Raw genomic sequence first — 27,270 nt, 5'->3', positions numbered from 1 at the left:
CCACCCTATTCACCATCCCTTCCACCACCATCTAACCCCGGCCCTATCTCCTACCCCCACCTCTGGGCCCTCTAGCCCCACCCCATCACCACCACCCTCCTACCCTATCACGATCCGACCTCGGGGAGCGCGCCCGGCGCTTAACCGAGACCCTGGTCAAGCAAACCTTTACAATACTTTTTACCCAACTCACCCAAGAATAAAGAGGAAAATACCTTTCATTAATTAGACAGCAAGAGGTCATGCGAATATCACCAGTTCATTTTCATTAGTTACGTCATTAACAAGTCTCCAAAACAGTACATTGTACAATCATAGTTAAAGTGGAACAGATGATACAATTACAACATTTTTAGTTTAACCTTTCAAAAAACATATACAACCCACACTATGTCTACAGAGCCTCTAATATAAACAAAAGAGTACTACGATAGTGCTGGCAACAAGGCCCCGACTATACCTCAAAACACTATATACATGGAACAAGAGATATAAGCCCCCAGAATCAAGTGGGGCTCAACAAGTCAGCTGAGGAGAGGGGGTGGTGCTATCACTGATCGATACCAAATGCTATGGAACCACCTGCATCCATTAAAGATGCAACGCCCCCGGCAAAAGGGACGTTAGTACATGTCGAATAGTACTAGTATGAAAACCAAACACATATGCAATGACTTGGAAATACAACATGAATATGATGAATCATGGTAACAATAAAAGGATTAGTTAGCCGTTAAAGCCATAGCAAATTTATTAAGAGCTTTCAATAATATTTATAAATTCATAAGTCGGGGATCCTCTACAACTACCTTTACACAAAGCGGCCCTGCCGCCTCACCCCAATGTATGCGGGTGGAGGTGCATTCACAATACCAGAAACTCTACACAAAAGCGGCCCTGCCGCCTCACTGCAATGTATGCGGGTGGAGGTGCATTCACCATGCCACAAACTCTACACAAAGCGGTCCTGCCGCCTCACCCCGATGTATGTAGGTGGAGGTGCATTCACAATACCACAAAGTATCCCTACAATCGTCAACACATAAGTCTACTTCGGCACCACGAAACCCCGGGTTTTAGGTAAAGTTTTACGGGGCCTTATACACCCCCACCCCGCCCCTAACCTTGCCACCGCTACCTTAGCCCGACCTACTACCTTACTCACCCATACCTATTTCGTTTTTATAGTGTTTGTCAAAATTATATATTTTTTTTAAAAAATATTTTCGGTTATCTAATCAAACACCATAAAATAAGTAAGAAGATCATTTATTCCAAAAAAAAATGAAAACAATGCACAAACAACCATGCCAACTACCTGCTTCCCTTTCCTCCTCTATATATAGTAGGAAAAAAAGGTGTAGTTTGGTTCACATGATAATTATGTAAAAATTATAAAGTATAAATTATTTATGAGGCGAATAATAATAAAAGAATTGTTATAACGGTAATTAACAATAAATAAATTGCAATATGGTAGTAATTAATAATAAAGCAATTGGTATGTAGAGTATTATTTACTTTATAAAAGAGTATCATTAATACCGTAATATTATTTCGCATAAACTAATACATAAACTCTCACGTAATCTATTGAAAAAAATATTTTTCTTAATTCATCCGACCAAAGTTGCATTGTATCCTAGGCAAAACATGATGCTGTCATTATTTTCCTAATCATTCTAATTTTAAAAATCCAAACGCATTTAAAATTAAGTGGGTTAGTCACTTAATTTTGAAATCCAAACGGTAGGACCATTAAAAAATTATTAGTATTAACAAAAGCGAATTAGATGTTCGCATCTTTTGTCTGGTTGAGGTTCTAAACATACTTAATACGGAGGAGTATTATTCTGCTGTAAATTGTGGATATGGTGAAAGCGGATGTTCATATTTCATAAATCAAAATCCACTGAAACCTGGGATAAGAGACCAAAATCTTTGCTTTCAAATTTGGCATGTGGGAGCTATTAATCATCAGAGCCAATAGGTAGCATTATTATCTACAGTAGTTTAAAAAATAATGCTCAAAGCTATACAGATTCTGGGTTCATCTTCTGGGTTTTTATCCTATCGATTCAGGAAGCCTCAACCAAATTCTGGGCTTTCCTTAATTTCCATAAGTAAATCCATTGGCACAACATCTATAAAGACTGATTCTTTGTTATTGCCGGCTTCTCATTATAAGGGATGTTTTAGAATGTCTTCAACTCATTCTCAGTCAAACCCAGATGGCCCATCTTCATCACAACTTTCTTCTTCATCTGTTGCAGCAATCCAGTCAACTGTGAGTTGTTACTACTTAATAAAAAAAAAATGGGTTTAAATTTCTTGAAATTGTTGTCTATTCCCTGCTTGTTTTATTAATTGTGATAATTCATAATTCTTTAACTTTTCAGCTTGTTTGGTTTAATTTTTTTTTTTCCATTTCCAAGTATTTGTAGTTTTGATTATTTTTGGGTATTGGATATAATTAGTAGATATTCAATTCTTGGTTTTTTAGAGTACCAATTGTTTTAGTTGGACAGTTTTGGATTTTCAAGATTACCGTTTTTACAGATTTATGTTGGAGTTTGAGTGGTTTGTGTACTTCTTTTGAAAGTTTTAGATTTACTGATACTGACGAGTGATGAGTCAAGGTGCTAGATTGTGTGATTTCTAGTGCTGTTTTGCCTTATCTGTCTTTGTTGGTTGAGTGGTTGTGCTTTATGTTTGATGTTGCAAGTTGGTACATTGAATCGGATTCAAAGTAGATTTAAGACTAGTGTTTGGAAAACACAGGTTTAAGTGCTACTTAGGATCCTTTAGTTGGATAAAAAGTGAACGAAAACCTTCTCTTATTTTGGTAGGTATGGACCAATTAACTCTTTCACCTCGGGCACAACAACATAATTTGTAACCGAAGAGCCAGCACTTAGTCCCTACATTCAGTCATCTATACTCTAAGGCCTTAAGTTTAGGTTAAAAATTCTCGCTTTTTTGAAGGCAGATGGTTGTTGATATACTGAAACCGATGACTCAAGATGCTGATTTCTGTTGTTTCTGGTGCCATTTTCTTTATATGTGGTTGGTTGGTTGTTCTTTATGTCTGAGGTTGCGTCTTGGCACATTGAATGAGATTCAAAGTGGTCTTAGATTACAAGATATTTGTGAAAGCACAGGGTCAAGTGCTACCTAGGATCTTTTTGTTGGAGAAATTGATGGATTAGTTGAATGAAAACGTGTTCTTATTCGGATTGGTATCAATCATCTAGCTTTGTACCTCTTACACTAAAATTTTACTATGGAGTGAAGCCTCAGCATTAAACCCTAATTAAGTCATACATACTCAGTATTTATTGCCCCGTTCTCACTCTCTTCCTTTAAATTTTCTCTGAAGAAACTCTGTATATCTGTGGACTTAGACGTTATGGATTGAATTTAAAAGAAGCTAAAGAGGCTTCATCTCTCTTTCTCCTTTGTACTCTGATATACCCTCGTTTACCTCATATTTTCTCCGGTAGCTTGCTTAATAATCTAGTATGCCTACTTTAGTCAATTGCCTTCAAACATGCGAAATATAAATAAGCCTGTCATCATATCTTCAGTTTAGAGCTATTTATCTGCTTCCTCTGAACAAAATGAAACTTCCAACAGCAATATAATTTGGTGAAATGGGGCTACCTGCCTAGGACCTTCTGTCAAATAATGGTTCAACATTGGCATCATCACCTTCTTTTAGAGCCTAGATTTTCACCATCACCTACAAAGAATTTGGGTTTTGAGATGATGTTGATTTGGTATATGAATTTTGATAAAAGACGAATATCGACAAATTTGAGCTTGCCACCATCATTTTAGTTGTCAAAGAAAACAGCATTTCACCTTTTCTTGTAGACGAGTTAGATCATAGAAAGACATTGGATTTGTTCTGTTTTGTCAGAAAAGAAAAGGTTGGTTCTTTAATAGGTTTTTGAGGAGGAACACTTGCATCAACTTAATGTCCTCACTACTCAATATGTAAGACATTTGTGAAACAGGAAAAGGGTCTAGTTGTTTTATTGTTAAATATCAGCACTATTCTCCCCCCCTTTCTTTGATAAATCAACCTTCAAGTATCACAACATGTAAGTGCCTTAACAGCATATATCTATCTATCTATCCCAATCTTCTATACATAGCTGTAATTTTTCTTCACATAAAAAAAAAAGATGAAATAAAAAGAAACTTGTTATACTCTTTACATCTCTTTCAGTATTATGAAATAATCTCCTATCTCTTCATGTCCAACTATTCCAAAAGAAACACAATGGTGTCGTTCTCCAAACTGCTTTCCTTGTCCCCAGTACGACTCTTGAGATATTAAATAATGAACACACAAGATTCGGAAGTTGAGTAATGTATTTAAAATGGACCAAAAGATCATCCATGTGTTCTCTCTAGTTCTTACATAAACAACACCGATTGACCATCATTGATCTCCTCATCCTCAAGTTATCCACCGTTAATATTGGTTGCATCTCCTATTGCACACCTAGTAAAGAATACTATTTTTTTCTTTGGCGGGGGGCTTTCTACAAACCCTTTTTGAAAATATTTACAATTCTTGGATAAAGATTCCAGGATCCTAGGAATTCAGCACTGTTGACTATTAACTTTTATTAAACTAAGATCACAGCTTTCTGTATGATCATCCACCAACACTTTCTGCTCTCTATTTATGTGGTATATTTGTTCGAAGCAGAACATGGTAGCCCTCATTTTCTCCTAGCTAACAACTTGACCTATAGGCTTAGCGACAATTGTATGAGCATTCTGTAGAGGGAACAAAGAGGACTGGGTACACCAATTAAATAGCAGGAGTATTAGCAATAAGAATTGATAAGACACTTCCTTCAGTAGAAATGCTTGGTTTGAACAAAAAAATCCCAAGTTTAAATCTATGTATTAGATTCTTCTGTGGTGGAATTGCTCTCTCCTAGCTTGGGGCTAGATTGAAAGTAAGTTTTGTCACAGAAAAGGGGCTAGGTATTCTGATTATTTATTAATTCTTCAAAGAAGGATTAGGCAAATCCAACCAGTGGAACAGACAGATAATAACAAAGATAAAAGCATTGCATAGTTGTGAACTGGAACTCTATATAATTGATTTTTTTCCATAATCATGGATCAATAGTTGGTACCACAAATCAGAATCTTGGTGTATAGCCAACCTTCAATAATTGTTCGTACAGAAGCGAGGTTCGGCATTGTTAATTGTATTAGCAATCTCTAATCGAGATGAGGACTAAATAAAATTTTAATATTGACATGTTATTAGTTTTTAACCACGGCCAAAAGTGCAAAGCCTATGGGCTATGATTGGCCATGCTTCTCTTGATCCCACCTGTCACTGGTAAAGGCAGGTCAAAATCAAATTGACGCTTGAGATTGTTCATCACTTCATCTTTGTGGAGGTAGGAGAATTTCTTTTGTACTTGTAAAGCATGCTAATAAAGAGAAGAATCTTTTGAGGAGCACCTGCGGTAATACTTTCAGTCATCAACCCAAGTTTTTTTGTTGTGTACTGATACATGATGTGAATTTGAATCAGCTAAGAATATGTCTAATTGATGGAGAAGTGATCTAAAAGCAGGAATATTGTTTGTATAGCTATCAAGTATGTTAACTATTAATTGGTCTTTGCAAGATTTGTGCTTAAGGTGTTCAAATGCAAAGTAAAATTCCCTAAGCAGGAGCGCAGGATTTTTAAAAAAAATAAGATTTTATTTGTAATTTGTTCCAGTTCTACACTCCCTTTATAGAGTAAGACAAGCTGGTCTGGGCTCCACTTATTTCAATCCGCACTTCAGCCTCCTCAACTCGAGCCGAGGGTCTTTCGGAAACAGCCTCTCTACCCTCCCCAGGGTAGGGGTAACTGTGAAGCGGTAGAGATTCATCACAAATGTATAGTGAGCATCGTGAGGAATAAGAAATCAAGGCCAACAACTAGATGCGAAGTTGTTTAATACACTTCCTGGCTAGAGCTAAGCACCCTAAGTTACATGCTGGGAGAGCTGACATGTCTCCAACTGCAAATTTGAGACCTCTAGGAGCTCTCTTTGGTCCCATGTTATGCACCTCTTTCACTTCCCTAGGGGAACCTTATGAATGAATTTTCACAAAACACGAACTTTTCTCTATTTATAGGAGGATGGCAGGGCTTGAGATGATTATACAACAAAAACACAAAGAACGATCAGAAACATAATGCATAATTGGACATTTTCTACTCTCCGCCATGTATTGCAATTAATACACATGGGGGAAAAAGGTAAAGAGTGTTACTGGAACAAAAATTCAAAATTAAGTGATAATACACTGGAGATTCTCCAAGGAAAACACATGTTATAAGACTTACATAAATGCATCCTTTTACTGCAGCACGACGACAAAAGGCCTGTGGAAGTTCCCCTTCACCATAAATGGGGTAAATCATAGCACCGGGTGCATTAGGAAACCTGCCAACGGATACCACATATACAAATCCGGAAAATTCTCAAATGCCATATAAGAATCTTGAACCCATTAGAACCTTCTCGAGAGTCATCCACCCTACTCTAATCTCAAATGCACCGCCCAAGCGGGCCGAACGACATGTGCTCCATTAGCACACCAACACCCCAAGAAGTAACCCCACCTTAACGCAACAAAGTGACTCCCTTTTCTTAGAACATTACATCCATCACGAATAATAGATTTAAATCATTCCAAGATTTCCATGTATCCATAAAGTGTAACACGTCACGCATCCAGAAATTCCTTACTCGAGTCATCCTCGAAATCAACATCTTCAAGTCATAACTGATTTTCAAACATGCCTCAGGCTGAAATTATTACAACATGTAACCATGCAATCTGATCGTCAATAGTAAACTCCCCCACTTGGCTCGAAGTCATAAAACAAAATATCCGATAACTCACAATACCCATACTCTATTACTGCCATAATCCAACAGTGAGATTCAACTAAATTCTTCCCATGCTCATGCAACACAAACTATAAAATTCCCCTAATCATCTGCTAAGCTCGCATTCATTCTCGTGACAGTCAGGTAGCTTTCTCAACCAATCCAAACTCAAATCGCAACACATATAACCCGCTGGTAGAAAGAAACCCTCCACACAATATCATAAGGATCACACATTAGTAGATTACCCCGCAGGTGATAACGCACCTACTTAGCCTCAAACTGACATCTCTCTATACCCTTTCACAGCCACAACTACTACGCAATCACTTAATCTTCCTGAGTCTGAATTCATCAACAAGGCATGGGAATCTACTTCGTTCCACAAATAAACAACATGAAAGATCCGTCGAACACGATCATAACTCGAGACTGTACAACACATCAAGGCAGAAATCAAGCATCCAATAGTTCTTTTTACATCCCAAGCAACCCTTCTCGTCACATCAAAGCCATCTGATCACATCCCGCAGTCGCATGATACACATCATATAGTTATCCAACCACTCACCGAGCCGCCAGTCCCACTCATAGGGACACCACCGGACATAGAATTCCAAACGCATATACTCACACAACTGAAATCACCGTGCCTAAGCTGCGGTCAAAACCCGGCCTCACGTCCTCCAGACTGGCCCATCACCAAAACACAGAAAACACATCTCGCACCTCATCTATGGAATCGCAAGCCGTCGATGCACAACTAATACCGAACGCTCACATATGCATACGAGTGAGTGGAAGGAATTCGAAAAGATACGCTTCAAGCTGAATCAATGCCGCACGATAATGAAAGAAAGATGAAAAGTTTATCCTATATGCCCTGTAGCCTCTCGAAGATAGGTATGGACTATGGGCGTTAACCGGACGGGCTGGTCCGGGCTGGACACGAAAAAAACAGCCCGTCCGGTTAGTGGTCCGGGCTGGTAACGAGTTCGGAAAATCCGGGTTAATTAGGGCCCGTTCGGGTTCGGGCTAAACGGGTCCGGACCGGGCCAGATTACTTTTTTTGTTTTTAGTATATTATGTTTTTCTTATTCAATGTTATTGATACTTAAGTGTTTGCAAACTTTTAAGGCTTAGAATTAAACTTTAAAGTTTTAAATTTAAAATTTGAATTTTAAAATTTTAAAATTGAAGTAAGTGGCTACAAAACATTATTTAATAAGAGCAATATGTAAGGATCAAACTCCGAAGGCTTTCGTTTTATATTTTCATTGAATAATAAATAATACTTCAAATTAATTTGCAAGTTCTATTTTGATTTTTTTATTTTTGAACTTGCAAATTAAAAGTTTACAACAATTATAAAAATAAAAAAGAGTACATCACATGCTTTGCATCATTTTTGTAAGTTCATCCTTGTCAACATGAGGTTCTTGGTTTCTGCCATTGCTTGAATCGGAACCATAAACCATTATATCTCCAATTTCTTGGTCCTCCGCTTCATCTACCTCTTCACGCCTTTGATTTCGCCGTTCTGATCTTATCCAATCTCTGAAGCACACTAGAATTTCCAAAGCGTTGCTGCCCAATGAATGACGAGTATCTCCTAGTTGCTGCCTTGCTTGGCTAAATGCGCTCTCTGATGCGACTTTTGAAATCGACACATTTAGCACGTATCGAGCCATGGCCGAAAGAATAGGAAATTGATTTGAGTTGCTCCTCCACCAACCCAGCGGTAGAAATTCCTTCGTGCGGGGCTCTGGTGACTTTTGCAAGTGGAATTGGAGTTCATCAATGTTCCTTCTACTGATTTGTTAATGCTCTCCTAGTGTAGACCAAATCAAATAATCTTGAACACCATCATTATCCTCCAAAGCACCGAATGCAGATATTGAAACTGAACTTGAAGGAATATTTGCATCTACAACAGCAGAAGCATCAACAATGTTAGCATAATAATGATATAAAGTTTGTAAATGTTTGTGTATATCAGAAATACAAGTTTCAACATCAGAGGTTTCAGTTGGTCCAATATCCATATAAACATATAAAGTAATGATTAATTGGCGACAAGTGGCCATTTTGATAGAAGGGTTTAAAATAGCACCAATTAGGTAAATAGGGGAAATTGGGTAGAAATATTTCTTAAATTTATCTAGCATAGATTCAACAACAGAAGTATATCCTTTTTTCTTCTTCAAATTATGGAGTAAAAGAGAAATTTCAGCAATATGAACTAAACCATTTACAATAGTCAGATAATAAGCTCCAGAAAACTCAAGTGTAGCCATATAAAATTTTTGTAAATTTTTTACAACATCTTCAATGACTTTCCAAGTTCTAGATGTTAACAAACGGTTAGGATCGGTACAATGAGAATTGGCAACTTCAGTTATAGGCATTTTATATTTATGACAACATCTTAAGAAATAAAGTTATCGGAAGGGGAGCCTTGGCGTAACTGGTAAAGTTGCTGCCATGTGACCAGGAGGTCACGGGTTTGAGCCGTGGAAACAGCCACTTGTAGAAATGCAGGGTAAAGCTGCGTACAATAGACCCTTATGGTCCGACCCTTCTCCGGGCCCCGTGCATAGCGAGAGCTTAGTGCACCGGGCTGCCCTTAAGAATAAATAAGTATAATTCCACCTAGTAACTATTTCTTCAGGCATGAGTCTTGGTTTTAGTCCATATTGTACTGTACACATTTTTCCTTAAATGCATTTAATCTAGCACTTCTATTATTTTCTTGAATTACACCAACAGTTCTTCTAATTAAAGTGATCTCATCTCTAAATAATTCAAGGTCACTCTTCACAATTAAATTATAAATATGACATGCACACCTAACATGAAATATTTCAGGAAGTGGTGGGTGTAGATGCAATTTTAATATTGTAATAGCAGCATTGTTGTTAGAAGCATTATCAAATGACATATAACTTTTTCTGAAAGATTGTAAAATATAACAACTTCATGGATTATTTACTTATAAATGCTCCAATATGACTTTGATCTTCATCATATTTAAAAGCAATAATACGTTTTTGCATACAAAAATTATCATCTATCCAATGGCATGTAACAGTCAAATAATCATTTCTATTAACAGTACGACCAATATCAGAAGTATATATATATATATTATACACTTAGTATATATACTATACTATACTATATATACTATACTATACTGTACTATATATACTATATACATCTTATATAGCTTATATAAGATGTATATATTAAAACTTAAGAGTTGGAACGAGTTTACCGAATTGACGAACAACTTGTTGAAAATTGATTATCGTTGAATACTTCAATTCAGCAACTTCATAATTTTTTCACAAATTATAACAATAAAGTAAGTAATAGTAGCAATTATAGAATAAAATTAGAGAGAGATTGTGATAGATTGATGATTTTGTAAGAAAAATGAAAGAATGAGGGGTTATTTATAGTTGAAAATAGGGAAAAAGTGTAATTATAAAAAGTTTGGGGTTAAAACAAAGTTGGGGGTTAAATGGCTATTTTTGACAGCCCAACGACTATTTTTGACAACCCAACGGTTATATTTTAATTTTTTTTTTTTAAAAGTTGACCGTTGGGACCGTTTGGCCCGCGAAGGGACCGATCCGGTCCCGGGCCCTGACGGGCTAAATGGTCCCGGTCCTGGCGGGCCCAAAGCATAGGACCGGCCCACAAGACCGGCCCACTTGCCAGCCTTATCTGGACCTAACAGAACCATCAAAACTCCGTTCCGGGGTCAAATACACAAAAGTCATACTTGGTCAACTGTTCCAACTTAAAACTTCAAACATGAAATTCATTCTTCCAAACTAATTCTGAATCACCCGAAAACCGAAACCGATGATACACACAAGTCATAATACATCATACAGAGCTACTCATGCCCTCAAACCACCAAGGGAAGTGCAAATGCTCAAAACGATTGGTCGGGTTGTTACAATTATGATGAGTCGACGAGGTGTATAAAAGTCTCTAATAGCCAAATATGATGAATCATTTGAATGGGTAAAAACATTTTCATGTAATGGACCCAAAATTAATTTAGAATTAAGGAATAATTATTTGATCAAGATTGTTTTCCGTTTTTGTGCCTGTGTGAGGATGCTAAGTAAATGATGTTAAATTTTTACAAGATTCATGTGAACTACTGTGAACATTTGGAAGCCTCCCTTTAGAAAGAAATTGGTAGATGCATGATCACACTTTATGTGATGTCATACATGACATTATTAATGCCATTTCCCTTCTATAAATAGTAAGGGTTTTGTTCGTTTGTAAACACCTTTCACTTGCCTTCTTATCTTCTAAGGCATTTGAGTCTTCTTTCTATCTTATAGTATTTCACTTGTAATTTTTGGAGTGAAATAAAGTTTGAGTTGATTGTGTCCGAGTACTAGGCATAAAATCAAATTTTGCCGAACCTCGTAAACTTCTAATGTACTTTTTTATTGTCTCATTTACTATTTATTAGCTACCTTTAGATATAGTAATTGTGATTTAATCACTCTCTATATATTCGGCTTCCGCAACAATTGGTATCAGAGCCAAGGTTCTATCTGAGTATGCTCTGTGGTTGCAGCATAATCTGAACTTCCACATCAAAAAAGAATTATTTTGGTGTTCTGTAGTGTCAGCAAATAAATAGTATCTGTAGCAAAAATGAGAGACAAAAAAAATGAAGTGTGCACATCGGGGTGTCGGTAATATGTCGTTGGCATCTTCGCTTATGACAAGAATTATGTCAAATGCGAAATTTACAGTTGAATTTTTTGACGGGTCAGGACATTTTGGGATATGACAAGCTGAGGTTCTTAATGTCCTTTTTCAACAAGGGCTAGATATTGCCATAGAAGAAAAGAAACCAGACAATATAGGAGTAGAAGCTTGGAAGATTATCAACCGCGTTGCTTGTGGTACCATTCGATCTTACCTTACAATAGAACATAAGTATCCATACACTAAAGAAACTTTTGCAAATAAATTGTGCAATGCATTGTTGGATAAATTCTTTAAGAAAAACAATTAAAATAAACTTTACATGAAAAAAAAACTGTTACGCTTCACATATGTTCCTAGTACTACAATGTATGGTCATATTACCATATTTAATAAGTTGGCGATAGATTTGCAGAATATGGGCGTGACTTTTAGTGATGGAGATATGGCCTTAATGTTATTAAGTTCACTTCCTGATTAGTACGAGCACCTCGAAACTACTCAACTTCATGGGAATGATAAAGTATCTCTCAAAGAAGTTTGTTCTGCCTTATACAACTATGAACAAAGAAAGAGAGAAAAACAAAAGAGTGGAGAAGAGAAGCACTAGTCATGAGAGGTCGTTCTCAAAACCAGATGAGAACGAAGAAAGGAAGATCGAAGTCAAGATCCAGGTCCAACAAAGATGAATACACCTTTTGCCGAGAAAAGGGGCACGGGAAGAAAGAATGTCCAAAGTTGAAAAACAAGGCCAAACCTAACAATGGAAGACTGTCATAATTTCAAATGTAGCTGATTGTGACGACTCTGATTTCTCACTAGTTACAACAGAGCTATTCAAACCATCTGACATATGGCTGATGGATTCAACATGTAGCTATCATATGTGTCCCAACCGGGACTGGTTCGTTGATTTTCAAGAAGGAGAATGTGGAGTTATTCACACCACAAATAACAATCCTCTTATCGTTTATGGTATTGGTTCAATCCGATTAAGGAACCATGATGGAATGATCAGAACATTAACAGATGTTCGATACATACCGGAATTGAAGAAAAATCTCATTTCTATAGGAGCCCTAGAGTCAAAGGGGTTCAAAGTTGTTGCAGAAAATGGGGTAACGAGAATATCATAATATGCTCCGGTGCACTAGTGGTAATGAAGGGAATTCGGCGAAATAATATGTACCATTATCACGGTAGTATAGTTATTAGGACAACAACATTGACATCCAATGATAACAAGGAGGCAGAAGTAACCAAGCTATGACGCATGCGCTTGGGACATGCTGGAGGAAAATCTTTGAAAATTTTATCAGATCAAGGATTGTTAAAAGGAGTAAAGACTTGCAATTTGGAGTTTTGTGAGCATTGTATCAAGTGGAAACAGACAAGGGTTGAATTTGGAACAACTATCCATAATACTAAAGGTATTTATCCTACAATGCATTCCACAATTTATTTGCAAAAGTTTCTTTAGTGTATGGATACTTATGTTCTATTGTAAGGTAAGATCGAATGGTACCACAAGCAAAGCGGTTGATAATCTTCCAAGCTTGTTCTCCTATATATTGTATGGTTTCTTTTCTTCTATGGCAATATCTAGCCCTTGTTGAAAAAGGACATCAAGAACCTCAGCTTGCCACATCCCAAAATGTCCTGACCCGTCAAAAAATTCAATTGCAAATTTCGTATTTGACATAATTCTTGTCATAAGCGAAGATGCCAACGACGTACTACCGACACCCCGATGTGCACACTTCATTTTTTTGGTCTCCTATTTTTGCTACATATACTATTTATTTGCTGACACTACAGAACACCAAAATAATTCTTTTCTGATGTGGAAGTTCAGACTATGCTGCAACCACAGAGCATACTCAGATAGAACCTTGGCTCTGATACCAATTGTTGCGGAAGCCGAATATATAGAGAGTGATTAAATCACAATTACTATATCTAAAAGTAGCTAATAAATAGTAAATGAGACAATAAAAAAGAACATTAGAAGTTTACGAGGTTCGACAAAATTTGATTTTATGTCTAGTACTCGGGTACAATCAACTCAAATTTTATTTCACTCCAAAAATTACAAGTGAAATACTATAAGATAGAAAAAAGACTCAAATGCCTTAGAAGATAAGAAGGCAAGTGAGAGGTGTTTACAAACGAACAAAACTATAAGTGAAATACTCGGACACAATCAACTCAAATTTTATTTCACTCCAAAAATACTATAAGATAAAAAGAAGACTCAAATGCCTTAGAATATAAGAAGGCAAGTGAGAGGTGTTTACAAACGAACAAAACCCTTGCTATTTATAGAAGGGAAATGACCTTAATAATGTCATGCATGACATCACATAATTTGTGATCATGCAATGTAAATGCATCTACCAATTTCTTCATAAAAGGAGGCTTCCAAATGTTCACATGAATCTTGTCAAATTTAATAGGTATATGTATGATACAGGAAATGAGCATTGGCAAGCTGTGAAATGGATTCTACGGTATATTCGTAATACTGTAGATGTTGGATTGATTTTTGAGTAGGAAGATAGTCAGTATCTTGTTGGATATTGTGACTCAGATTATGCGGGTGATTTGGACAAGCATAGATCAACTACTGGTTATGTTTTCACTTCAAATGCACCAGTTATTTGGAAGTCTACTTTGCAGTCAACGGTTGCTTTGTCTACTACTGAGGCAGAGTACATGGCAATTTCGGAGGTTGTAAAAGAGGCAATTTGGCTTCAAGGGTTGCTTAAAGAGCTTGGTATTGGTCAAGAACGCATCACACTATTTTGTGATAGTCAAAGTGCTATCCAATTAGCAAAGAACTAAGTTTATCATGCAAGGACGAAGCACATCGATGTTCGATATCACTTTGTACGAGATATTATAGAAGGTGGAATCATGGTGCAGAAAATTCGAACTACAGACAATCCTGCTGATATGCAAACAAAAGTAATGACTGCGATCAAGTTTCAACATTGTTTGAACTTGATTAATATTGTTGAACTTTGAAGATTGAAGTTGAAGACACAATCAAAATTTAGTAGTGAGAAAATTGAAAGTGTGGAATCTTGTCAAGGTAGAGATTTGTTAAATTTGACAAGATTCATGTGTACTAGTGTGAACATTTGGAAGCCTCCTTTTAAGAGGAAATTGGTAGATGCATTTTTCATGCATTTACATTGCATGATCACACATTATGTGATGTCATGCATAACATTATTAAGGCCATTTTCCTTCTTATCTCCTAAGGCATTTGAGTCTTCTTTCTCTCTTGTAGTATTTCACTTATAATTTTTGGAGTGAAATAAAGTTTGGCTGCTTTCCATCATCGACCCATGACCCCTTGGACGCGCCCTGCGGCGTCCCGGCAAGCCTCCCAACGCCTAGCGCCACGGTCGGCCCCGTGGTCTCGGCAACGCCAAGTGACAAGCGAGCATGCGCCTCTGTCGCCCCACCGATAATTAGTGCCAGCGCCCAGCGGCTGGCGAATTCCATCAGCGCCGCGCGCACCGACAATGCCGCGCGCGCAGACCCAATGCCAAACACCAGCGCCCCGCCGCTGGCAGATCCAAATAGTGCTGCGCGCGCCCACAGCAATGCACGCGCAGACCCTAATGCTCAAGACATGCTGCCATCGGACTTGCTTCCATAGAAGACTAAGTCCTTTTCATTGTAATTATAGAGTAGTTTTACTTCATTCATTTTCAGTGTGCTTCTACAGCTTTCTTAGGTCAACTCATGTAACTTTGGTTTATTTTTTTTAAGCATTATTAAGGGGGACCAAAGCATTCAAACATTCAAGCATTCAAACAATTCTCTGTACTGGTGTCTCTCCCCCGACACCGCATTGCATCTTGTAATAGCTTTCATCATCATCAATACAATCATCAGCTTTCATCATCAATTGCTCATTTTTCGCTGCTCAATTGCTCACGACATTGGTTTTCCCGTACGGCACTGACAATCTAGTCTAGCGTACGGCGAGGACCTCGGTTGGCTCATAGCTACCGCACTGACATCGGTTGCTTAGCCTTACGTCGCCCTTCCAAGGAACTTCAGGAAGGCGCCGCGTAACAGTTGGTATCAGAGTCTAGGCTCGACATCGGACGAGGGAACTCATTGGCATCATCATCACCATTTCTGACCATGGTGAATTACGGGGATCGCATCACGACCCTAGAAGAGACGGTTGACGCATTACGGCCCATCGTGGATACGTTGCCTGATCTAAAAACCAACCTAGTGCAAAGGTTGGACGACCTGGACCGCAGAATGCGGCAGGCCGAAGTTGACATAGCAAACATCAGTCAAGACTCTGAGGAAGACCGGCAAACGGCTGCCGTCGAGGCAACCAAAATTCATGGCAAATTCGAGGACCTCCAACAGGAGCGTACCGAGGATTTAGCCCATCGGGAACTAGAGGCAGACTGACTGACCGTCATGCAGCAAACCATAGAAAACTTGACAGGCCAGCTCAATGTTGTCAATTCTGCCCTTCAAAGCCTGCTCAAAGGGGGCGAAAACCACATCAGGGATGCCATGAACATTGCCCCCATGCCACAAAAGCTGAAAATTTCGGAGCCCAAGCCATACAACGGAGCCCGGGATGCTAAAGAAGTGGAAAACTTCATCTTCGACATCGAACAATACTTCGATGCCGTTGGACAGTTGGAGGAATCCAAGAAGGTAGCAACTGCTGCCATAGTATCTTCAAGGCGATGCAAAACTCTGGTGGCGAGTCAAATACGAAGCCATCAGGGCCGGTGAAGATACTCTCCAGACATGGGCAGAACTAAAGGCCGCCCTACGCCTGCAGTTCTTCCCCGAAAACGTGGAATACAATACACGGAGAAAGTTGCGTGAACTCCGCCACACCAGGTCGGTGCGGGACTACGTGCGTGAATTCTCCGCACTCATGCTAAACATACGGGATATGGGGAACAAAGACAAATTGTTCGCATTCATAGAAGGTTTGAAACCTCATGCTCGTATGGAACTGCAAAGACAACGGGTAGATACCCTGTCCAAGGTCATTCAAGCTGCAGAGTGCCTTGGGGATTATCAGTTGGAAACTTAGAAGGATAGGCCCCGGCCGCCTGTCCGAGGGGGATACAACGGGAGCCAACCTAGCAATGGTGGCCCCAACAGAAACGGAGGAGATCGAGGTGCATCCAAATCCAAGACTCCTTCCTCAAGCAGCAACACTGCTGCATCAGTCAACAACAATCAGGGGAGAAAGCCCCCATCAGAATGCCGTCATTACGGCGGGGAACATTGGAACAATCAATGTCCCAACACATAAATCAATGCTCAACAAACTGTTGACGATGATGAGTCAGATCAGGACGGCTCAGTCGGCGAAGAACAGGTAGGGGCCTTCAACGCATTTGTTGGTTCCATTCATGATAACTTGGCGGGAATCAGCGCTGGCAACCCCAAGAAGAAGGCATTCCCAATCGGCAAGAAAGGGAAAGGAAAGGCGGACGAGAGGCCTCCCACATCACAAAAGAGGACCTTAATGTTCGTTGACATGAAAGTAAACGACAGACCTATTCGGGCATTGATAGACACGGGTGCTAGCCACAACTACCTAGCCTCAACTCAGGTGCAATGCCTCGGTCTAGCAGTGCAAAACTGCAAGGTTCGTGTCAAGGCTATCAACTCTCCATCTCAGCAAGTGAGTGGAATAGCCAAAGAAGTGCCAATGAAGCTTGGCCCATACAAGGGAATATTCGACCTACACATAGCTATCATCGATGACTTCGAACTGATAGTGGGATTGGAATTCCTCAGGCAGACCAACACCATCCCGGTACCATATGCCAACATGCTCCTAATGATGGGAGACAACGGGGCCAAACCCCACACCATACCGTGCATATCCAAGAAGATGGCCGCTGGAAACATCACGGCCATGCAGTTTAAGGAGGGAACCAACAGACCTGAACCCACGGTTCCGGCTGCCCTCAACATCATCAAACAGACATCACATCATCGGGGTCCAACAGCTCATGGCGCCCCTCATTGTGTGAAGACTTGTCAAGCATTCCAAAAGGACAAGTCGGATCACTCAGCACAAGCGGGACTCTTGGAGCCGCTACCTGTCCCACAGAGACCTTGGGAAAGCATTTCCCTGAATTTCATCACAGGATTACCCAAGGTCGGAAATCATGCAACCATCATGGTGGTAGTAGACCAATTTTCCAAGTATGCTACCTTCATCGCAGCCCCACAGAACATATCAGCAGAAGATACAGCTCGACTCTTCTTCTCTCATGTTGTCAAACATTGGGGTATGCCCAGCAACATCATTAGTGACTGCGACCCACGCTTCACTAGCAAGTTTTGGACCCAACTCTTCAGTTGCCTCGGATCCAAATTGAGTTACAACTCAAACCATCATCATCAGCAAACATATGATCAAACATACCGGTTCAATGACATGCTGGAGGAATATCTCCGCCAATTTGCAACCAGGTCACAAACACATTGGGTGAAGCTTCTGGATGCTGCTCAGCTATGTTTCAATTCACAAAAATGCGCCCATACAAACAAAAGCGCTTTTGAAATTGTTACCGGACAGCAACCGCTACTCCCACAAAATGTGAATGCACCAAACATGCCATCATCTCATCGAGCTGCCAGTTTCTCGACAGAATGGGAGCAAACTTTGAAGATAGTGCGGAGCTATTTTGTCAATGCCAGGAGAGGGCAACGAGGTATGCCGAACAAAACCGTCGCTTTGTCCAACATCAAGCAGGGGACAAAGTGATGGTAAGAACCCCGAGGCGGAACTTGTTTGCAAAGAGGATCCAAGATCCTCGCCTATTACAAAAATACATCGTACCCTTTTCCATTGAAAGGCGCATCGGGAAATCCACATACCAGCTGAACACACCAGCCTGGTGGAAAATCCATCCAGTCTTCCATGTCAGCCGCCTCCGACCATTTCAGAAATACATGGAAGATCATTCAGAAAGACATCTCACAATACTGAGGGGAACAGACCTCCCAGCCAACAAGAGCCTGACCAATCATCATCATCCGACAGGTAAGGCTCCGAGGACGTCGCCAACTCAGGTGGGGGAGAATGTCATGGGCTGCTTTCCATCATCGACCCATGACCCCTTGGACGTGCCCCGTGGCGTCCCGGCAAGCCTCCCAACGCCTAACGCCACGGTCGGCCCCGTGGTCTCGGCAGCGCCAAGTGACAAGCGAGCATGCGCCTCTGTCGCCCCACCGATAATCAGTGCCAGCGCCCAGCGGCTGGCGAATTCCATCAGCGCCGCGCGCACCGACAATGCCGCGCGCGCAGACCCAATGCCAAGCACCTGCGCCCCGCCGCTGGCAGATCCAAATAGTGCCGCGCGCGCCCACAGCAATGCGCGCGCAGACCCTGATGCTCAAGACAAAGTTGCTGCCATCGGACTTGCTTCCATAGAAGACTAAGTCCTTTTCATTGTAATTATAGAGTAGTTTTACTTCATTCATTTTCAGTGTGCTTCTACAGCTTTCTTAGGTCAACTCATGTAACTTTGGTTTATTTTTTTAAGCATTATTAAGGGGGACCAAAGCATTCAAACATTCAAGCATTCAAACAATTCTCTGTACTAGGGCTGCTTCCCCCCGACACCGCATTGCATCTTGTAATAGCTTTCATCATCATCAATACAATCATCAGCTTTCATCATCAATTGCTCATTTTCCGCTGTTCAATTGCTCACGACATTGGTTTTCCCGTACGGCACTGACAATCTAGTCTAGCGTACGGCGAGGACCTCGGTTGGCGCATAGCTACCGCACTGACATCGGTTGCTTAGCCTTACGTCGCCCTTCCAAGGAACTTCAGGAAGGCGCCGCGTAACAGTACTAGTGTGAACATTTGGAAGCCTCCTTTTAAGAGGAAATTGGTAGATGCATTTTTCATGCATTTACATTGCATGATCACACATTATGTGATGTCATGCATAACATTATTAAGGCCATTTTCCTTCTTATCTCCTAAGGCATTTGAGTCTTCTTTCTCTCTTGTAGTATTTCACTTATAATTTTTGGAGTGAAATAAAGTTTGATTTGATTATATCCGAGGACTAGGCAGAAAATCAAATTTTGCTGAACCTCGTAAACTTCTAGTGTTTTTTTTTATTGTTTCATTTACTATTTATTAGTTACTTTTACATATAGTAGTTGTGATTTAATCTCTCTATATATTCGGCGTCCGCAACAAATGAGAACTCATTATTCCTCCTTTTCCTTTTCCTTTTCCTTTTCCTTTCTACCTTCTGGTGCAGAGTGTTGGGGGAGGAAGTTAATAAGTTGCATTTGGCTGCATCATATAATGTATAAGGGATTCAAATGGAGGATATGGATAGCAAGAATTTTTATAGACGACCCCAATTAGCTTGGGATTGAGGCTTAGTTATTATATAATGATTAATGCATGAGGAAAACACGCAGCTGGTTCATACCAAAGGAAATGGAAAAATTATGGAAGCTCTAATTTTCAACCAAGTAAAACCCCTTCTGAAATATGAGTGTCAAGACATATGTTGGGAAAATTTGAGGCAAAAGGCTTTAGTCTAGTTGGTTACTGTTTGATACTAAAGTAGAAGTGGGACTTTAGGTAGTTGATAGGTTATCATTGATTAGTGAGAAAATTAGGAGATAAAAAAGATGAAACTAGTGGAATCTTTGGTATTGCATTCATATATTAGTATTATTGGCAAATGTGCAAATTATATGACACAATTATTGTTTGGAGAGTCAAACAATGTTTCCTAGTATACATTTTAAATATTTCTAATTTTCAAAGACATGAGTTTACACGCCTTTTTAGGTCGTTCTCAATAGGCAAATGAACTTTGAAAAATAATCCAATCTTTAGATACTCCATATAGCGTCATTCATTTGTGATGGAGAAAATATTTCGTTTTTTAAAGGTCACAAGTTGACTTTTCATAAGAAGGTAAAAGTATTTCATCAGCAGTATAGTTATCCAACTAATAGTTCTGGCATAAATCATGGCATGAGCAGTTGGAAATTTTCCTAGTAAGAATTATCGAGCTACAAGCTTCTATTCTGATAAAATGTCCTGCAAAAGCTTCGATGTAATCTGATAGAAAGCTTCTAAATGCTAACATGCCTATACTTGTAGGCATCTTATATACAGCTAGCTGTCAGTGTTAGAAACAGCTTAAATCTATTATGAAATGAGTGGCATTCAGCTGGAGCTTTCTCTCTCCTCTTTCTCTTCAGCTTCATCTTTTGTTTCTCTTCCTGTACTAAAAGTTAGTTTGCAGTCTGCACTTCTGCAAATTGTGAAGAAAACTGAACCTTGAGCTTAACTCAACCCAGAAAGGCAGCTCTGAGGTGAGGATATCTCAACATCATGTAAGGGGATAAGAGCTCATTCCTCGACTAATGCGAAACACTCTAACCTCTAACCTCTAACACCCACAACCCGCACGCCCAAGGCTGGACATTGTGAGCATGGACAACTTGACTTGGGAGTCCAACATTGGATAAACCAAGAACAGTGATAGGTCTGCCTCTAATGCCATTTCGAGAAAAATGAATCTTGCATCCAACTCAATCCCAAAAATTAACTCATGATGTGAGGATTGCCCAACATAGGAGATACCAACCCACTTTCTCAAACAAATGTTGACAATCTAACACCAGCCAATTCTTTTTAAAAATTATAACAACAACAAACCCTGTGTAGTCCCACAAGTGAGGTCTGGGGAGGGTAGTGTGTACGCTCTAATACCACTTTCCGCATCTTGTCCTCCACAGGGGCTACGCCCACCTTTTTCCGAATATCCTCATTCCTAATTTTATCTAACCTGGTGTACCCGCACATTTATCTCAACATCCTCATTTCTGCTACCTTCATCTTTTGGACATCGGAATTCTTGACTGGCCAACACTCAACCCCACACAGCTGACCACCGCTTTGTAGAATATACCTTTAAGTTTTGGTGGCACATTCTTATCACAAAAAACGCCGGAGGCGAGCCTCCATTTCACCCACCCTGCTCCAATACGATGTCGATGTGTGACATACTCGTCAATCTCCCTATTCTCTTGTATAACTAACCTAAGGTACTTGAAACTTACTCTCCTAGGAATGACTTGTGTGTCAAGTCTCACGTCCCTATCCGTTTCCTAGAGTCACCCAACTGAACTTACATTCCAAGTATTTTGTCTTGGTACTGCTCAACTTGAAACCTTTAGACTCCAGAGTCTGCCTCCAAACCTCCAAACTCGCGTTAACACTGCTTCGCGTCTCATCAATCAGTACAATGTCATCTGGAAATAACATGCACCACGGTAGCTCCCCTTGAATGTGGCGCGTCAGCGTGTCCATCGCCAGGGTAAATAAAAATGGGATGAGAACCGATCCCGGGTGCAACCCCATCACCACTGGGAAGTGTTCCGAGTCCCCTCCTATTGTCCTCACCCGGGTCTTAGCTCCATTATAGATGTCCTTAATCGCCCTAACGTACGCAATAGGTACACCTCTTAAAAATTACCTATATGTTATTTGAATAGATATGAGAATGTTTTTGTGTTTTATAAATTTTCCATGTCCCTTTTATCTTTTCCCTGATACATTCAGTTCAAACATCATGTAGGGCAATATTCGCAAGATCAACTTCTGCCAGTTTTGTGGAGGCTCAACAAAGCATGAGATACCTGATGGTGAGGAAAAAGTGAGAGCTATCTGCACCCTCTGTGGGAAGATTATCTATGAGAATCCAAAAATGGTAAGATTTTATGAAGCTTTACGGTCTACATTTTTCGGGCATGGATTCTCGAATCAAATGCAGACTAATCATTGTATTACCACTTGAAATTGTAATGAGTACATGATTTTTCCCTTTGGCTTTTCATAACATAGATGTTTGGTGGTTAATTTTCAATATTGATGGTTGAAACTTGAAAGTGGGAGTGTCCATCTTTGTTTAGAACCAGATAAATCCCCCAAACCAAATCAGTTTGGTAACCTTGTTTCAATTATTAAGTCTACTTATTTGTATTTTTATCAAATTCAGTTTTGTTTCGGGGACAGTTTGAAATATGCATATACCTAGGAAAAAGGAAAACATAGCACAATTTGTTAAGCGACAGTGGAAGACAAAAGATAGCTAAGCCAGTTGAGATATAGCTGCAAAGGAGCAAACATTATTGGTCAAGAGAAAGTGGGTAGAAAATTGCTTGGCTGAAAAATGAGAGTGCAAGAAAGGATGGTAAGCCAAAGAACACAACCTTGTATGGCTTTTGTGGATATTTATTTATCAGATAGGTTTATCCCTTGTTTGCTTGCATTCTTTAATTCTGAGGTTAAAGAGTCTATTCAGAGGAGCAAACAGTATTGGTCAAGAGAAAGTGGGTAGAAAATTGCTTGGCTGAAAAATGAGAGTGCAAGAAAGGATGGTAAGCCAAAGAACACAACCTTGTATGGCTTTTGTGGATGTTTATTTATCAGATAGGTTTATCCCTTGTTTGCTTGCATTCTTTAATTCTGAGGTTAAAGAGTCTATTCAGAGGAGCAAACAGTATTGGTCAAGAGAAAGTGGGTAGAAAATTGCTTGGCTGAAAAATGAGAGTGCAAGAAAGGATGGTAAGCCAAAGAACACAACCTTGTATGGCTTTTGTGGATGTTTATTTATCAGATAGGTTTATCCCTTGTTTGCTTGCATTCTTTAATTCTGAGGTTAAAGAGTCTATTCAGACTCTGTTTTGCTTTATTTTGCACTTTGGATTAATAGTTTGGGAACTCGCTAAACTTCAGGTAGGTGTTCCATGGGAAATAGTTATTATGGTAAATTTACCCAGTTGGTCTGCACACCCCCGGGAGGGCTGCTCGAGCATGCTCTGCGGGAACCCCCCACTTAAATCTTAGTGATTCTAGTTGTTTACTAATCTGAACCTCATTGAGTATAGTTTGTCTTACTATGAACTTTGAGGTTGCAAGACCATAATTAATCTCGTTTATAGTAGCCATATGAATTAATATGGTTCTTTCTCCTGTTGTGGTTTTATTATTCATTTGTGCAACGCACAACAAACACAGAGTTTTATCCTGCAATGTACTAAGGGAATAATATGTGTAATCATCCACAAATACAGGTTGTTGGTTGCCTTATTGAGCACGATAAGAAGATATTAATGTGCAGGCGGAAAATTCAACCATCGTACGGCCTTTGGTATGTGCCTGCCAACAAAGTTTAGTGAGGCAAAAGGAGGTCTTTCACTCACCTCCCTAAGAAAGTCTTTTTTTTTAAAATTCCCAACATCCAGAAATGTAGAAAGTGGTGAAGTACTTCAAACTCCAGTATTGTGAGTTTATCTTCAAATATTGTTGTACTGGTAGGACGCTGCCCGCTGGCTACATGGAAATTGGTGAATCTGCTGCAGAAGGAGCAATTAGGGAAACTCTAGAAGAGGCAAATGCAGAAGTAGAGGTTCAGTCACCTTTTGCTCAATTAGACATCCCTCTTATAGGCCAAGTGAGTATAAACATCTTGAAGATGACAAGTACTTTCTATGAATTGAGACAGATATTGACGACACTTATTCGTTGTGTTGCAGACGTACATGATTTTTTTGGCGAAGCTGAAAACTCCCCACTTTTCACCAGGTCCAGAATCATCAGAATGTCGGCTTTATGAGCTTGATGATATTCCTTTTGATTCTTTAGCATTTTCATCAATGCTGGTGACCTTGAAGCTGGTATGTTTATGTTACAAGGTTAATATTTACTTAATAGAAAAAATACGCACACACACACATGTATGTATAAAGATAACATTTTCTTCATTTGCTTGCTTTCTCTAATTTTAAGTGACCTTTCTTATTTCATGTGATTGTAGTACATTGAAGATATTAAAGTTGGAAGGCCGAAGTTTCATTATGGCATCATTAACAAGAGGTATTCTGGTCAGCCTATATGGTAGTTTTCTTTCTGCTATATAGATCCATTATGAAGCTTAAGTAGTCTGTTGAGCAAATTAGATAAATCCTATTTGAACGCGTATGACAGACAAAACAGAGAGCATTGTTAGTTTACACAAGCATTTATAGCTACACCAAAAACATGAAATGTCGTTCATTTGAAGACGAAACTAATAGGAGAAATCACAAACTATAAGTGTTCCTTTCATTAGAGTAAGTGGTACTGTAACTTTTTCTTTCTTATATTTCATTTCTAGAGCGTTAGAATTTTTGTCTTCTGGTTATTAGCAAGCAGTGAATCGGTTATACTCAACCATGTTGTCTTTCAATAACCTTTGATTTGGAAAAGAAAGAGATCCACTAATGGTAACTTGATTAACACCACCTCTCTGAATTGCTCTGCACTGGTGGTGGTTGTGCATTTTTTTGTAACGCTTACTTTTCAACTAAAATCTCTCTCGCCCTTCATATTAATTTCTGTGACATTTCAATCTATTTTGTCTGTTTGGCATTTCTTTGCAAGACATCAACTCAATTCTAAGCTGAGCCGAATTTGATCCCCTCTTACTCCTAATCATTGGCAAAAGCTTAAATTAGTGTAGAATAGTTTGCTGTCTTTGTCCAATAGAACCAGTTAAGTTCATATTTTCATCCTTTTCAACTCCCCATGTTAATATAACTTGAGCTGGTGGAACACCTGCTTGTTATTTATACCTCTATTAGAACTCTAAACTTGATGGAATCCCTGTCTTGGATTGACATGCAATGCCTAGTATATACCCCTCTCAGTAGAATAATATGCATCTGACGGATGTAAGGAAGCACAATTTCGACCTTTATGAATACATTTGCAACAATTTGACTTTCAAGTTGAGATACATCGTACTCCCCCGTTCTTTCGTATTTTTTAACGTTAAGTTATTTGTCCACTTTTGATGCTTGACTTCTAGGTTTGAGCACTTGTTGAAAACTAAGCTGTTTTAAACCTAAACATTAGACCTGGAAATTTCTTTCTGGATATTGTTGCTTGAGACTACTCTACTTTGGTGTAATATAAAATCTCAACTATAGCCTACTTTGGTGCGTGCTCGTCCTAACCATGTCAAGAAAATCCAATTTGTTGGATTTGGTTCATTAGTCAATGGTATAATGTAAGCTTTTTGATGGATTGCAAACCTTCTTTTCTTCTGCTAAGAGCTTGTCTTTAAGTTGCATTTCTTTATCTTTTTTTCCTTCCTAATGTGTGAAATCTTGTTTCCAGGCCTGGTACAAGCCCTTCTGAAATCCATGCCTACACTCTGGATTATCATATGCAATCCTAACAAGCATGTAAGTTCTTTTCCAAGGTCACTTTCACCTAAGAAAGTAGACCAGACGATGGGGTGATGTGAAACAGTTAATTCTGACTATTTATCCTCCATAACAGACTCAACAGTGCTGATGCATTCTGATCTTCGTCCAAATAGGAAGAGTTTTCGGTGCTCTCGCACAATGAAAGCATCTGGAAATGAATTTCTTTCATCATAGATCTATTGTTGTGTTGATATTTCCATTCTTTTGATCATCTTGTAAAAAGTCTCCCTGGTTTGAGTAGTACAAATGGTCTTTCTTGAGTTGCGAGGTGTGCAGATTGAACCTTATTACCATTTTTTGATCGCTTTCTTAATTAAGCAACGATATAAAGCTAGTAGAAAGACATGTTTGTTAATTGTTAATGTAACACGTGATACGTGTATTGTTGTTCCACTTTGAATTCGTCGTAAGATAATACGTCAATCGTGGCAAAATTAATACACAGATTATTAAGCAACGAAACACTGTATTATCAATGCAGAATGACATGTCTTATATTTTTAGTAAATACGTCTAACCAAACAGTCCTTTGTTGTAACCAATTTAATCTGGATTTGACATAGATATGAATAGTGGCCAATTTTGGGTTGGATAATGTCCAGAAAAAAGAAAAACAAAACAAAGAGAAATGAAAAGAACATGAAACAAGAACGGATTTGGAATTATCCAAGACTATTATCCAAGATCATGTGAGGAGACAATACTCAATTTTCACTGCCAGTTGAGCAAAAAAAAAAGTTCAAATATGAATTTGGCTCTGATACCATATAAATCATATAGAAATTGAGTCTGAAAAATTATTGAGAAAATCACGCTCTATGTCCCCCTAAAATTTTTATTAGCCCATGCTCCTATTGAACCGAAATAGCCATTAGGCACAATTTATTGACAAGTTGTAGCCAGTAGTCCCATTGCACAGATTTTCGAGATTTTTCTTCTCTTGACCCCCCTTAAGTAATAATTTTTCACTACCCAGGATATATTTTCCTTCCCAATGTAATTTACTTTTCTCTTTCTATGCCTCCCCCACCCCCTCCCCCCCAAAAAAAACTTTTCCTTTTTCCCATACCTTTTACTTCTCTCTCTTTAATTTGCATTTATATTTTATTTATTAATTTTGGTTACTTAGCATTAGCAAGTGGCTTTTACAGAGATACTTGTATAAATTTGGACGTGCATTGTTTCATCAATAACTTCTTCACTGTTGGTTTCAATCTCATCGGATAATACCTCCCTTAACTCATCAATCTTTATATGCCCA

The 27,270-nt window shown here is 39.1% G+C and overlaps 1 protein-coding gene across 9 annotated transcripts; it reads left to right on the top strand.

Moving 5' to 3' along the window:
- The first annotated feature begins 1,799 nt into the window (after positions 1–1,799).
- LOC104089616 (nudix hydrolase 23, chloroplastic) lies at positions 1,800–26,402 on the top strand. 9 transcript variants are annotated; one of them, XM_070196773.1, is made up of 8 exons: positions 1,802–2,287; positions 22,334–22,411; positions 23,832–23,908; positions 24,076–24,211; positions 24,294–24,434; positions 24,575–24,633; positions 25,918–25,985; positions 26,083–26,402. In XM_070196773.1, exons 1-7 carry the CDS (start codon positions 2,024–2,026, stop codon positions 25,976–25,978), a joined length of 816 nt encoding a protein of 271 aa, XP_070052874.1. In that variant the 5' UTR covers positions 1,802–2,023; the 3' UTR covers positions 25,979–25,985; positions 26,083–26,402. The 9 variants fall into 9 exon arrangements, with proteins under 9 accessions (XP_070052872.1, XP_070052874.1, XP_070052868.1 ...); XM_070196767.1 differs by having other exon boundaries at positions 22,334–22,465; positions 24,575–24,654; XM_070196766.1 differs by having other exon boundaries at positions 22,334–22,465; positions 24,575–24,654; positions 25,918–25,989; positions 26,026–26,402.
- Positions 26,403–27,270: the final 868 nt, after the last annotated feature.

This window comes from Nicotiana tomentosiformis, chromosome 3 (assembly GCF_000390325.3).
Source record: "Nicotiana tomentosiformis chromosome 3, ASM39032v3, whole genome shotgun sequence".
In the NCBI taxonomy this organism is placed as follows: domain Eukaryota; kingdom Viridiplantae; phylum Streptophyta; class Magnoliopsida; order Solanales; family Solanaceae; genus Nicotiana; species Nicotiana tomentosiformis.
The sequence above is the reverse complement of the archived record's forward strand: the minus strand, read 5'-3'. Positions and strand labels throughout refer to the sequence as shown.

What these genes read in the sequence shown, in the direction of transcription:
- LOC104089616 (XM_070196767.1), top strand. Translation starts at nt 2,024, where the DNA reads ATGCTCAAAGCTATACAGATTCTGGGTTCATCTTCTGGGTTTTTATCC. An exon ending in TCTATGAGAATCCAAAAATG is followed by an intron (nt 22,466 to 23,831) that starts GTAAGATTTTAT and finishes CCACAAATACAG; the next exon opens with GTTGTTGGTTGCCTTATTGA. An exon ending in TGCTGGTGACCTTGAAGCTG is followed by an intron (nt 24,435 to 24,574) that starts GTATGTTTATGT and finishes ATGTGATTGTAG; the next exon opens with TACATTGAAGATATTAAAGT.